This window comes from Pelecanus crispus, chromosome 10 (genome assembly GCF_030463565.1).
Source record: "Pelecanus crispus isolate bPelCri1 chromosome 10, bPelCri1.pri, whole genome shotgun sequence".
Lineage (NCBI taxonomy): Eukaryota > Metazoa > Chordata > Aves > Pelecaniformes > Pelecanidae > Pelecanus > Pelecanus crispus.
The window spans coordinates 18,196,815-18,211,990 of record NC_134652.1 but is presented as its reverse complement, the minus strand read 5'-3'; the positions used below and the strand labels follow the sequence as shown (position 1 = coordinate 18,211,990).

Genomic DNA, 15,176 nt, shown 5'->3' with positions numbered 1-15,176 from the left:
CCAAGTTTCTACTTTATCCTTGAATAAATATATGAGTAAATAAGTGCTGTGAAATTTATTCCATGGTTCCAGTTTCTCCTTCATCCTTCAGTAATTTTCTGTCTCAAAAAGGATTGAAGAATTTTATCCTAATGGAATAAAACAGTATGCTCGCTAAGGATGCTCTTCATGTTTTTACAGGTTGACAAAACTTACTTTTACATTATTTTACTAAATCTTACTATAATCTTGATTTTTTTCTTAAAGTAACTTTTTTTCTATATGTAGGAAATTATTGAAGAAGGAGAGAGTTCTAGAGCTAAAGAAGTGTTAAATGATGAAAGATACAAATCATTTAAGGTAAATCTTTTAAGGTTTATTGCTGTTTAAAATTGCATATATTTTCCTCTGTTTAGTAGAACTTAGACAAAATAATAAATTTTATTATAAAGGAATATCCAATATCAAGTATAAAGATAGAAAGATCTTAAATAAAGAGAAATGGAGAGAGAGAAACTGTAATAGAGTAAGGAATAATGGTGAAATCAGTTACCTTTCTAATTAATGTGAAGTATACGCGGTTGTTCTGAGGCTTGAACTAAACAGTCTCTTTTTCCTCAAAACTAATGTAATGACTACTCTTTCCTGTAAATTTAACCCAATGTTTGGTTTATTTTTTCCTTGGTTGATTATATCATTATAACAGTAGGAAACAATAAGAAAATACTAGGTGAAGAAGATGACTCAGATCTATTTTAATTCTCATTTGTGTGAGGCAGAAGGAAGAGGACTGGAGGTATTTCTTTGTTAGGCAGATTGTAGGTTCAGAGTCATGGTCACACTTCTTCATAGTTACAGGGAATCTAAAACACATAAAAACTGCAGTTCCCCTTTCTTAAACATTCAGTGAGTTCTCCACTGGAAAAATATATACTGGAAAAATATTTTTTTCAATTTTATCTGCTGTTTTAATCTCTAAAAATACCCTGTTCGCGTCTTCAGGAAAATTTAAATCTGAGGGTAAAAGGAATAGGACTGTTTAATTCTCCTCTGCATTACTCACTTTTACTTAGCTATTGAAAGGCTCTTCCATTCTCTCTGACCCATAATACAAGTATGAAAGGATGTTCAGTGATAGCTGATACCACCTGTGGCACTACTCAGAGAAGAGGCATAGATTCACATGTGTAGCAGGATTCAGGAGCCAGACTTGCCTGTTCAAGGTAATAAAAACTGAGGATCAGCCATTAGATCTTATGTTTCAGGGTTTAAGAAAATTTCTTGGAGATTAGAATAAAACCTATTGGGGGACAGATTATCTCAAATATGCTGTATGCCTTGTTTCACATGCCAAATTTCAACAAACTTAGGTGTTTCTCTTGTTAGCTGAGCACAGTCTCAACATTTTGGCTAAATTGGCTGTAGCCAGTTTTTCCCAACAATTTGTGTATGTGTTTCTAAGAAAGCCAGGAAGAATCCCATAATACTAGTGAATTCCTAAATTTTACTGTTTAGCATGGTTCTGATAACTGCTGCAAATCACTCACCATGACTTAAAAGATCACTGCTGGTGGCAGGACCACAACTATCAAACGACTCAAATAAATTATACAGTCTATATTTTAGATGTAGGGTACATGAATGACATGGTCAGTTTGCCTCCTTATGGAAATGGATGCTGCAGAGAACAGGTTCATATAATTCACTTTCACCGTCTGAAAAAGAGCAATGCTTGCATACACAATTGAAGAAATGGGCCACCTGCTACTCACACTGCACTCTTGGCAGTGTCTCTAAATCGACATCTATAAATATACTGGATAATAATGTATCTTATTATAGAAAGAGAAAAAAAGTGTTGGGGTTTTTTTTCCCCCTCTAAAAATTTAGACAGTGGCATAGAATCCATTTTCTTTAGTTCTGTGTCCCAATATTAATTAAGTCTCCTGGAATCATTCTAAACCCAGTAATAGACCCTTTTGAAAATCTTTTAGCACTAGCAAAAACATTAAAAGATAACAATCTAAGTATTTAAAAAAATCACATTCTTTCATAAACACCCATGATTCAGACAAAGAATAGGTAATTTCATCCATTATATACAAAATGTAGGGTAATTCCTATTTAATATTATCCAAGGTTTTAATTCTTCTCTTTTCTTTATCTTAATTATTTCCAAGGAATTAATCTCATTAGAAAAACACAAAATAAAGCTAGCATGGTTGGAATTCAGAGGTTGTAGATTCAATGGAAAACAGCAGTTATTCGTGTCTTACACAGCTACTCAATTCTATAAAAGTACAAAGAAACTATTGAAAGCTTCAGTATTGACAAACTGAATATAAAGAACATGCTTTTGGGCAGGCATGAAAGTTTTCCTTCTTGCTTTCATATCACTGTTCATCTGAGATATTGATCCACTGAATAATGCTTACAAGTGTGACATTTTTGCTTTACATCCTTTCTTGGGGAATACGTTAGTGTACAAAATTACTTTGGAATAAATGGAATATAACCGTACTAAAACTTCAGAGACTGGTAGATTTGAACATATATATATATATATATATTATTTTTTTTTTTTTTTCCCCAGTGGGCAAAATAGTGAAGTCTGTACTCCAAATAAGATGTATAGGAATTTAGCTGGGCTCATGTGGGACTGTAGAATTGTATGACTGTTTATAATATACAAGGAAACAAAAACTACTGTTTGTACTTGAAATTGAATCCCATTTTGGAAAACAATATTTGACATGACCTCCAAACATATGTGTTTTATAGACTGCAGTATAAGAATAGATTAGTTGCCTTTATGTATTTACCATCTGTTTCCATGCACCACGGAGACCCATTGCCCTCGGTGCAGAATTTCAAGAGCCACAGGGTTCCAACTGACCCCATCTCTCAGGAGTGCTGCAACACCAACATCATGTGTACAACTGAGAGCTGGTAGTGCATATAATAAAAAAATCATAATGTCAGTCAAATTAGGAAGATAGTCTTGAGACATCTCGTGTTCTATGAAGTTAGTGTGAGGGAATCCAGCTACTTACCATTATTGTCTACATTTCTTAACTGTGTAGTAAAAATAAAGACTACTGTCCTTATTTCAAACCTTAGTTGAAAGTGTACATTTAGCTAAATCACATAAAGTTGCTGGGGATACTACCGGGGAGGTTTAGATTGGATATTAGGAAAAATTTCTTCACAGAAAGGGTAGTCAAGCATTGGAACAGGCTGCCCAGAGAGGTGGTGGAGTCACCATCCCTGGAAGGGTTCAAAAAACGGGTAGATGTGGCACTTCGGGACATGGTTTAGTGGACATGGTAGTGTTGGGTTGATGGTTGGACTGATGACCTTAGAGGTCCTTTCCAATCTCAATGATTCCCAGTTTTTACTTTCATTAAAAATAATCCAGCCACCAAGCCTGGAAACATGAAATTGCTACTCTACCCTTAATTGGTTTAGTGGTGGACTTGGTAATGTTAATGGTTGGACTGGATGATCGTAAAGGTCTTTTCCAACCTAAACAATTCTATGATTATTGTTTAGATTTCACTTTAATGAGAACTGCCTATGTATGAAAACAATTGTCTGTTCAACATAACTAGGTAAAAAAAGGAAGCTGAATCTGTATATTTGTTTTACACTGTTATTTATCTTCAATGTAGGATAAGTTCAGCCCAGTATTTTCCCTGTTAAACCTTGCTGTTACCTACTTATTTTTACTTTAGTGCTCCTTTAGAAAACAACACTGAAACATGTGTTGTTCTGTTACTGACCTTAGCAATTTACTTCAGTCTTTGGAGTGGGAGTGAAGACATCTGAGAAATGGTACAGAATGGGTTTACGAACTCTGGAAGAGGTAAAAGGTGACAAGACCCTGAAGCTGTCAAAAATGCAGAAAGCAGGTAAGGTGAAAGTCTCATAAAAACTTGTATCTCGGAGCTCTAAGAACTTGATAACAGATCAGAGGAGGAGGCAAAGTTCATTTATACATCCATTTTCTGGTGGCAGCATCTTGTGAATATTAAATTATTAGGTTAAAAATAATATCTGGAGTAATAGGGCTCCTAATTAAAAATAATGTCATTAAAAAATATGAATATGTGGTTTTCTTATCACTTACACAGATACCCAATAAAATCTGCTCCTATACACAAAACTTTAATGGGTTATTATTGCACAGGTTGTGAAAAGATTACATTAAGAAAGCCCAGAACTCCTTTTCAGAGGAGACCTGTGTCCTTCAAGGCAGCCCTACTTTAGTGATAAATCCATATTTGTAAAAAAATACTTGTAAAATTACCTCCGTAATCCTAGCATATCTTAACTTTAAAGTGTTAAACATAGTCAAATGAATAATGTTGCTTCCCCACAGATACTTTTTTGTGTGTGTGCATGTGTGCACGATGTCCCTAAATAAAGGGACCCATTTAAACAAAGGATTCAGTTGCATTAAGAAAAGGAGATTATATAACATGACATTAAAATAAGGTAACTTTATTTTTTGCATTAAATCCATTGCATCACCTCAGAATCCCTTGGATCAGCTTGCCCATGTTCACGGTCCTTTGTCCTTTTTTTCTTTTACATATCATATCCAAATGTGAAGCAAGCTACAGGACTGAACTCTTTTGATACAAGCTCTGTGATCAGACATAAAGATAGCTGGGACATTTCACATACCTCCGAGCCTTGTACTTGGGTAGAACCCCATCATTTTGAGAAGAGTGCCTTTTAAAGCAGTATGTCAAGAAATGCCATTGATGGGAGCTGGTAGGGAAAAGTAATTTATAAATATTCAGGTTCTCAGCAAGTGGAGCAATTATCCTGACTGCTATGTTATAAATTGTTAACTGCTGTTACAATTTATAACAAATTGTAATGACAAAAATTATATAAACTATAAGGACAAAGATGAAGGAAGGAAGAGGCTGTCTCTTGGCTGCGATCCCCCACCCCACAGGAATGGTGGGGAGGAAGGAAAAGACTCCTGAAGAAGCTGGATCAAAATGTATTTCTTCCCACAACGTGTCCTGAAACAAACCTATAATTTCAGGTTTGAGATCAAGCATTTCTTAGTTCTTACCATTAGATAGGGTTCCCTTGCCCATGGTACGAGTTGTGTGGCTTAACTTCTTGGAGAGAGGTGGCTGTTTCACATGGGGCTTACATAACGCTATGTAGATTTTGATAATTCCGCAGCGTGATCAGCACTTTTTTGCCTTTGATTTCCAGGGTTTCTCTACTATGAGGACCTTGTTAGCTGTGTATCTAAGGCAGAAGCAGATGCAGTAAGCTTGATTGTCAAGAATACTGTGTGTACGTTTCTACCAGATGCATTAGTTACCATAACTGGTGGTTTCAGGAGGTGAGTGAAAACAAATGAGGTCACTTTGCTGTTTTATTCAGGTACACAGAAAATAATGTTTGTGTCTTGGAAAAATTGAAGAAACTTTGTGGGAGAGTATCAGAGTTTGTTTTCAATGATTGTTTATGGTTTTTGTTGTTTGTTTGGTTTTTTTTTTGTTTTTTGTTTTTTTTTTTTTTAATGGGAGAGCAATCCTGACATTTCCAGGTTCCTGTGTTCCTTATCTGATTTGCAATTGCTATATACGTGCACAGTGTTTGTGATGAATGTATCACCTTTGTGCCACCTCATGATATTTGTAATTATTCCTTGTATGTCCCATATTTATTTATTGCAGCCACCAGCCACATAATTTCTATAAAACAGTGTGGTCAATAAGAAACATTAGGCTCAAGTAAGAACCCTGACCAGACGTATAAAAACAATAAGAAATTTTACATTCAAAACTCAAGTGTCATCATTCTGTGAGTACTTGTTTAAGACGCATGTGATGGCAATCTGTTCACACTGATGCAAATCAGTCGGGGAACTTGTCTTAGTAACTTGGATATAACTGATTAACACATGTCTAGATAGGTCAAAGAGTTGCAGGGACAGAACTGTTACCACACTGAAAAATCCCAGTTTCTTCTGATTTGATGTATTTTTGAGCTTTGTTGGCAGAATAGTTCTTTGCAAAGTTTGAATCTCACACATTGAATTTAAGCTCGTTGTTTTGCTTATTGTTTCAGGGGGATATGATAGTTAGCCATTCTCTTTTTTATTAAAAATAAGCTTTTGTATCTCTAAATGGGTGTGTCAAGCCAGAAGAGAGATTATTTTAAGAATCTAATGATACCTTCAGTGAGTAATCCTGTATATTAATTATCTGCCTTTAAATTTACAGAGAATATATTAAAAAACTAAGTTTCAAAAGGTCAGTCCTAAATGATATTTTACCAGCCCATGGAAAACAAATGCTGCAGTGTAGGATTTGTAGAAAACTCACTTAAATGGATTGAAGTACCTTTATTAGGCACCTATATTTTAATTACTGAACTGCAATAGAGTTGACTACGTCTGTTCTTTTTTGCCTGTCTCATACATTGGCAATATTCATCAGCATGAACTATGTGTAAGCTCACTAGCTCACAGTTTTCAATTAACAAATTATTATTTGTTTCTTTCATCATTATGTAAATATTTTAATGAAAGAAGTAAGCAAATTTTATTAATCAACTTGACTTGATTCCCCCATGCTACACCTTGTACACTATATAGGAGAAAAAATAACTCATGCTCTGAATAATACATTAATTCCCTAGGACCCAGATTTGTCTTGTTTTGAATATTTGTTTCATAACTTGGGAAAAATAAGGAGTTGGCTGTGTTCCTCCATATTTGACTGGAGAGTTGAAGGTCAGGAGTCTCATAAAACTTGCTTACTATGTGGGAGAACTGAATGAATTACAAGGAACACAACTTCCATTAGTGATCTGCAGTCATGGAAATTCAATAGGGCAGAGATGAACTACAGGAAAGTTACATTCTTTTTCTCAAACTTATCAAAGCAAGCCATGGCTTGATATATTTAATGAGTTACTAGACTTTTTCCATTAGATTCCTGGAATCTCATTAAATTAGATGTTGCAGTATTTCTTTTAAACAAAATTAGGAAGCATAGTAAAAAATTCAAGTAAATAATAGCTTTTTTTGAAACCCCAGCAAACTTGTTTGTGGACTTTTCATTGGTCTGATTTAGCTTTAACTTTTAGTCTTCTGTACTGCTTCTTTTACTAGACTGAATGCCAGTTGGTGTTTATAGCAGCCATAATCATGGATGGTGGTAGATAAACCATGTTTCAGGTATAAATGAAGGAGCAGTTCAAAGGATTAAGAGCAAACACAAGAGAAGCTAGTATCTAAAGTACAAAAGCATCAGGGCATCAGTCCCTTAGTAATCAAATTGCAAGTGCAAGCGCAGGAACAGACTTGGCTGGCAGCTGTATGTTAGCAACAGGAAGACAAAGAGAAGGATGGACAACGGACAGTGAACATGATGGAATCTTGAAGAGAAGAGACAAGGATATTTTGAGCACAGGTTTTGCTGGTAGTCTGGAGACTGTGTTAGGATGCTGATCACTACTTGTGTCAAGGAAGCAGGATTGCAGGATTAAGCCAGTAGTTATCCATTTGCAGATTATGTAGTAGTGGAGACTACTGTTTGTGTATTTCTAATTCAGAATTGTGGAAGATTCGGGGGGGGAAAAAAGGCCGTAGGCAGGAAGTGAAAATCAAATTACTACTTTGGATCTATGTGGTTTAATCAAAATACCAGACCTATATGTTTTTATAGTAAGGCGTGAAAATTGGAAAAGGTGATGCAATCTTATTGAGAACATACCAAAACCTGTTTTTCTGACCAGTTACATACAATTTATTTCCTCTTTTGCTCTAACATTCTGTAGTTTCGGCTTAGGCCCAAAATTCTCTCTTTTACCTCTTCTCAAGGGTCATATTACTGAAGCAGACTTCAGTGTCTGCTACTTCCTTGATGCCTTTTCTTTCCAATTCTTTCATCTTTCTGCCTGTCTTCACAAAACAATAGCTCATAAAACATCTTTAATCAGAAGTGCTTTCCTTGTGTTTCTGATTGGCAGTGGCAATAATACTACATTTGGTTGAAGGCAACTCTCTTTTCAGCTATCTGAATCCATAAAGGAATATAAAGACTTAAAAGTCACTGAAATAAAGGGTCGTGATGGGAGCCCTTCAGTATCTCCCTAATTTGAAATCATTCAGGAGCAGAAATGAATAAATTAATGAAGTCTGGATGAGTTTATCCTTTATTACTCCCTTACAGAAACACTTAGCTAACTGACTGTATTTCATATAAGAGGATGGGAGAATTGTTTTCTTTTTTTAAAAATCTTTTTCTGACACTTATATGGGTCATTTTGAAACAGAAATTACAACACTGAAATGCATGGAAATACAGAAGTAGAACAATTGTAGTTATGAAATAAATCATACCCACACAGTGTGGAGTGCATTTCATTGTCTATCTAGTGAGGCCTATCAGCTCAACTGTAGAGAAGGAAGTATTGAAGATGCTGATAATGCAATATAAAGTATACCATGGACAATGTTATCAGAAAGACTGAATTTACCGTGTAGCCTATTTGAATCAAGAATTTGCATGGCATTATTTTCAGTGCTCAGCCTCTCTTATTTTGAATTGCTGAGATTTAAGACCGTTTTTTTAAAATTAATGAGACAAATTCTGGGGTGGGGAATACGACCTCATATTACAAGTCACAAAAGCCACTGAGGGTGAAGATTCCCTTCCAACATTGAGTTAGAGAGGCTCTGGGATGGGGGGAAAAGAAACTTTGTTTTAGTGTGTGACACCCCTGATTAGCACTGTGTTTGTCCCAACTATATCCAAGGCAGGAGTGTAGTTTAGGCGAATGTAAGCTATCACTTTTAAATGAGAGTTAAACTGAGGCTTGATAATTTTTTTTCCTGGTTATTAAAAATGTAATTTTATTCTATGAAGAGAATTAAGGGGTTTTCCGTAGTAATACCATTATCTCATCTTGTATATATTACTGCATGTTACAGAAAATCTGATACATATTAGCAACGTGTTAATGCTATTACTAATACTATTAGCATTGTTGCAGGGTTGTTAGTAATGTCAGGTAGACAGAGAACTTCACACTAGGTTTTATGGCAGTGAAAGTGGAGTAGTTTCCCGCCTTTCTCTCATAGCTCCATGTTAGGACATGGCTTCACAGTGACTTCAAGAAAAGGTTGTCATGGGCTTAATAATTTTTACCATATTCTGCAAGATCCTGGGTTTTTCCTAACTTGATTTAGCTGCTGATACTTGGTTTTGCCACAAGAGGTGATCTAGATTGAGGGCTTCCTAAGCAAAAGTGCTTGGAGGAAGCATTATATACTATATGTAGTTTATGGCTTCAATTTCTGTACTGGTTATTCATATCCCAGTACACATCCCCACAAAAACCAAATTTCTGGAGAAGTTCAGAAAAGGATCTGGAATAAGAATTAAATACAATAATAAGAAAAAATCATCGTGTTCATTAAGTGCACTTCCAGTATGGCTTGCTGTGTGCTTTGTCCATATGATTCACAAATGAGTTACAAATTAGGTTTCGGTTTTCTTGTGTTCTGTGTAGCACACTCCAATAGTTGAGGTTAGCTCTGCAATGGCAGGATTGTATCACTATGATGTGGGCACATAGTGCCTATTGATGATAGAGTAACTTATATTTTAGAAATTACCTAGGCATCCTATTGGTAGTACAATTTCAATTCTGACTTTCTCAAATGAGATTTACTTAGACACACTTCTGTTCACTTCTCCCATCTTTGCCTTAAGATAGAGTGAAGTAGGAGACACTTTGTTTTAGGTGAGCTTTCATATTGCAGTTCTTAAGAAGGTGTCCAAGTGTCTTGGGCAATGCATCAAGCAGAATAACTACTGCCTATCATGTATTATTTGTCTTGGTGGTAGCCTAATTCCTCCACCCTGCATCAGTCTTTAAGGAAGTTTTGTCTCACTCTCACATTATTGAATTCTGTTCTAACATGAACCTAATTGTAGATCACTATCTCCTTGCTTGAATTTTATATTATCTTTTAGAAATTGGGATTTGAGGCTCTGTGACATTTGAAGATAAGGATTGTTAATAGAAAAGCAGTGAAGACAGCAAAGGACAGGGTCAGTGTGTTTGTCAGGCAGCACCGCCATGCTTTTGTGTATTAAAACGTAAAAGTTTCTTTCTTGTGTGCAGTGACATTTCCTACAAGGCAAAGGAATGCATAAAGAAATGACATGGCACAGGACTCTGGTCTTTCCTGTTTTGTATCAAGAAGATAATTTAAAGATATTTATCTTTTCCATCTCAGAAATAAAATAGAATTAAATAGCTGGGACAGCTATTAGGTTCTGAGAAATAAACGTATTTTAAGTCCTGTAATGCAAATTGTTTTCTTTCTGCTCAGATCTAGGATTAAAGTAGTGCCAGACTTCAAATGAATGTAATTAATTTAGCAAAAGTTGCTTTCATTAATTTTTTTAGACAAACTCATAAGCAGAGGTTCTTTATTCTTCTCACACCTTGTCATTATAGTGTATTTTTGTATTTACACTATTCTTAGATACAGTTATGCCTATGCTTTTTTTACCCCCCAAACACAAATTATAATAAGGGAAGATTGCTGCACCCAGCTGCTCAAGTCCAAATACTGTAATTTCTGCTCACTTTCTTCCACTGCTGTTATAAGAAGTAAATTTTTTATCTGCTGTTTTTTTCATTCTGTTAGGGAGAAATCTGCTGTAAAGGAGCTGTGATGCAAGCTGCTCACTGAACATTTGAGCTGATATGGTAGTTTGCACACACTCTAGTATAACCAGATCCTAGAAGAATCTAGCAATTCTTCCAGCAACAGACTGAAAAGACTGTTTGGATATCATTCATGAGCACAGCTTTGCCTCTGATGAACTATAGTCCACTTTCGGTGAGGGTTTTAACCCAGAGATGTTCTAACCTGATCTTGTTGATCTTAAAGCTTAGTAAAACAGCTTCACATTACTGAACTCCTAAGTTTAGAAGTGTTTGACCTTGAGGTATTGAGATGCTCTGAATAAAAATATTCTGTGGCAGAAGTTAGAGGCACTACAACTGGGGAAGAACAGAGATCATCACTAGTTTCGGCTTCTAATTTTCCATAACCCATTAAAAAATAAGTTGAGAAAGGAGAAAATAATTTTTATCCAAATTAATGGCTAGCCAAGTCAATTTAGAAGGTAATCTATTGGAGTAATATTCAGACACTTCCTTTTGTCATTAGAGCTTTGATTATTTTTCCACTCGCTTCATCTATTATTAGCCATGATGAATCATGAAGTAGAAGCTGATGAATAAGGTATCTGGGAGTCACAGACAAGAACAACTTTGTAAGAATCCATGAGACATCAAATACTCAGCACAGCATATTCTTTCGAAACCTTTCAATAACTGTCGTCTTGATCCAAGATTTTTTACATGCCCTGCTCTACTCAAACCTCTACCACGTTCACAGGTTTATCAGCCCATAAGAAGGATTTTGTTTAGTTATATACCTCTCTTCTTTCTAAAGGTACTTCAGGTGCTGGGTCTGGAGTGGAGGTGGCAATGCTACTGATTTCTGTGAACGCAGGTTTTGCACTATATATGTAGAGCCAGAAACTCCCTGGATTAGCCTTACAGTTTCCATGATAACTCATACCTCCTGGAATGCATTTGTAACAACCTTAGCAGTGTTTAGCATTTTCCATTTCCGATCATCACTGATGATGACTACTAGTAAGTAAGCCAGAGCAGTGCAAGCAATGTGCATGCAGCAAGGTATGAAACCCAAGATAATATTATTTCAGGAATGTTACAACAAAGCCTTCTGTATTAGCATCTTTTTTTTTTTTTAACTGAATTGGAAAAAATGAGAATAAAAGCCAAAACTAGGGCTAATGTATTTCCTTGTCAGGCAGTCAATCTGAATTTTTACTTATGTACTGATACATGATCAGATTTGTTACCATTTTAATTCTAGATGAAGTTTCTATATGAAACTGGCTAAAATCTTTAAAATTACTGCATTGATGACTGCTTTGTACTATTTGTTAATAAGGAATATTGGCAATGGCATTTTCTTATTACAAAGGCAAACTTGTAGAGGTAAAGCAACATATCACAAGTAAACTACTAGGAGTAAGATAAGATATTATCTTAAAAATAGATTATTTCTTTACAGTTCATATAGAAGTAGTGTTTTGTTCATTTGATGTCCAATCTGATATTCAATGTTAAAATGAAAACCAAAGTGTGCAATTAATAGAAAAATTGCAAGAATTTATAGTAAAGCTGCATCCACTTCTAGTGCAATAACAAGACTAAAATTCACAGGACCCTTACTGGTTTTGACCACAAATTGTAAATAGATTGCTTCTTCCTATAAGAAGTTATTCTAAAATAGTGTGTGAAAGTTTCCATTTGAGCTTAGGCTGATAACTACATAGATCAATTTGGCCCTTATCAGAGGCAGAAATGTCCTGTTACAGAGGATCCCTCTGATATATGTGGTAAGATGCAAAAGTTTAAAAGCAGCAACAATAAAATAAAAATGAGTCAGAGACAAACTTGCTGTGAGCAAATCATTTATGTGTGTGTGTACAGTAATAATACACATATATACAAAGACTCTCAATATATATGAAGAAATAATAGAATGACAGCTTATCATGGTATTCAAAGAATTTTTCTCCCTTTGCTTTTTTTCTCATTTGCCCTTTAAGGTCACTTTCAGTCATTTTTGGTACATAAGGGTCAGCTATTTGACAATTCTGGGTTTCTGAATTATATGGAAATATTTTTAGAATGCTTGCCCCTGCATAAAACCAAAATGTTAATGGCTTCACTAAGTCAAATTAAAGTTTAATGGCCATGGTTTAATTTGTCTTCTAGCCTGTTCACATCCTTTAAGTAGCATTAAATGTGTTTCAGTTGTCTTCTGATATCACAGCTGAACTGAATAGTCTTTTCAATTAGCCTTTTAGATGAAGCAGATCTGATATGTTTTAAAAAAATAAAGATCTCTTTTTATTGGTTAAATGCTGATATTCACAGCTCATTTAATCCATTTATTGAGATGCAATGTCAAAAGAACCACAGTTTCTTTGTGCAATGTTGGTGAATAATGTGTAGAGGTGAGAAAAAAAAAAAAATCGCAGCATCTTTGTTTTGTAAGTGAATGGAATTTAGGAAAGAGGAACTCAAAAAGATCTATTTAAGATTTTAAGAAAGATGCATGACTGAGAAATAAAGAAAATTATTTTCTAAGAAGTTACACATTGAAAACCTTTTAGGAAATGGTGAGAAAAATAGTGACCTAAAAATGCGGAGTACCCTCAGAAATTTATTGACATGTTGCAAATAATCTAATCTCTAAATGGTAGATGGATGTCCCATGTTTTTTAAATCTGTTCATTCTATATTAATGTAATATGCTTTTACTTAATCTCTTCATGGATTATTTTAGTGTTTACAATGTAATATGCCTATTACTTATACAAAAAGTAATAGAAATTGTTAGAAATCTACTATAGTTCATTCAAAAGCATCTTTGATGTTTCCATAATTGTGTTTGATATTTGTTCTCATTTTTGGATGACAGTTTCTCAAAACCTTCACTATGTAAAAGAGATGGCCTAGTGTGATAAAACCTTCACTGTTTATAGGAGCAGGTGCGGGGAAAGAGGCTTCTGGGTTTACTGCTCAACATGGGATACAACAAAAGAAATCTGGGGTGTCTGTTTTGTAGAAGAGCTGGGTTGAGGATGATTTGGACTGTAAATGTATTGCTTCCTGTTGCTTTGGTTATTAAAGTGCAAGAGAATGGTATTGTCACTAGCTAGAGAAGATTTCAGCATTGACTTCAGTTTTGCCAGTTTAGTGGCTTGTATGAGTGTCAGATTATATGCTTGTCCACAAGTAACTTGCTTTCTCCTGATGTAAAGTCCTAGCTCTGAAACAAATAGCAGTCTATCATGAAGGCTGGCTCATTAGACTCACCTAAGTGGAAAGAAGTGGTGACAGCTGTCAGTACGAATAACAGTACTCCCAGCTCCAAACCCTAGCAGCTTGTGCAGTGGCACTCCTTAAGATAATATACCATTAGAATTCTAAAATGTTAAAACAGATTTTGCATTATTTACACAATTTTCTAGACAAGTTTGCCAAAGTGAATATATTGAAAAGTTATGGAAGGGGGTTATAATGCAACTATTTATAATCCAAATATATCAATAAAATATACTTAATAACCTATATTCTACTGACCATTCCTATTTTAAAATGGTTAGCAATAAAAATTGTTGTGATTTTTATTATGCTAGGTTAACTAAAATTTATTCATTCAGCTTTTTAGAACAATTAACATACACAGTACTGTTTACTATTAGCATTATGAAAAAGAAACATGTAAATTACTAAGTTCTGGTATGACTTGTATTGGAAACACTTATCTCTTTTTTTTGGAAGGGGAAATACTCTGCCTTTCCTTGAACATGATTCTCTCAAATACACAATTCTTCCAATATACAGATACATCATTTTTCAGTGAGCATAAAACACATATTAAATAAGCTCACAAAAGCCTTTTGCACAGGACACAGGCATTGGTGCTGATACAGTTTGAATAGGATACCATTTCATCCAAAAAAATCACACCAAGTCCAATGGCCCCAGGCATTACTATAACATACAGTCTGGGGCTGGGGCTGAGGGGCAGGCTGCATGATACAGAGCATGTAATAAACCTGGTTTATCAGTATAATTTTATAAGCTCAAAAATCTGCTTCCTGCACTAAGGGTAAACTATTGCTCTTTGACCGTTTTGGTAGTTTGGGAATGGATTAGTATGAGATGTTATGGGGGAATAAAAGCTGTTCTGATTAAAAGGAAGCTGTACAAATAATTGGTGCCTAGCATTAACATGTACAAAGATGTATTCACAGACTGAATGAGCTTCATTTTCAAAATCTGCAGAGAGAATGACAAGTAATTCTTTACAAGAAAATCTCAGGCAAGATCAATGATGATAACCTTAGGACAGTTCTGCAGCAGAGTTACATTATATGTGCTGCAGTTATTTTGAAGTGCATAAAATAGGGGTCATGCAGTTTGCAGACTCATTCTTTTTCATGCTACTGATATTAGATGTATTATAATAGGAATATGATAAAAGAGAGAATATGAATATCTAATTTTTATTAAGT

General features: G+C 34.9%; 1 protein-coding gene across 1 annotated transcript in view; it reads left to right on the top strand.

Annotated features, from left to right (window-relative positions):
• Positions 1-15,176, top strand: part of DNTT (DNA nucleotidylexotransferase) — a 96,884-nt gene that overhangs the window by 25,071 nt on the left and 56,637 nt on the right. Inside the window, exons 5-7 of the mRNA XM_075717859.1 lie at positions 268-339; positions 3,767-3,890; positions 5,221-5,353. Coding sequence (XP_075573974.1) covers positions 268-339; positions 3,767-3,890; positions 5,221-5,353 — 329 coding nt within the window. The remainder of the gene's footprint in view (positions 1-267; positions 340-3,766; positions 3,891-5,220; positions 5,354-15,176) is intronic.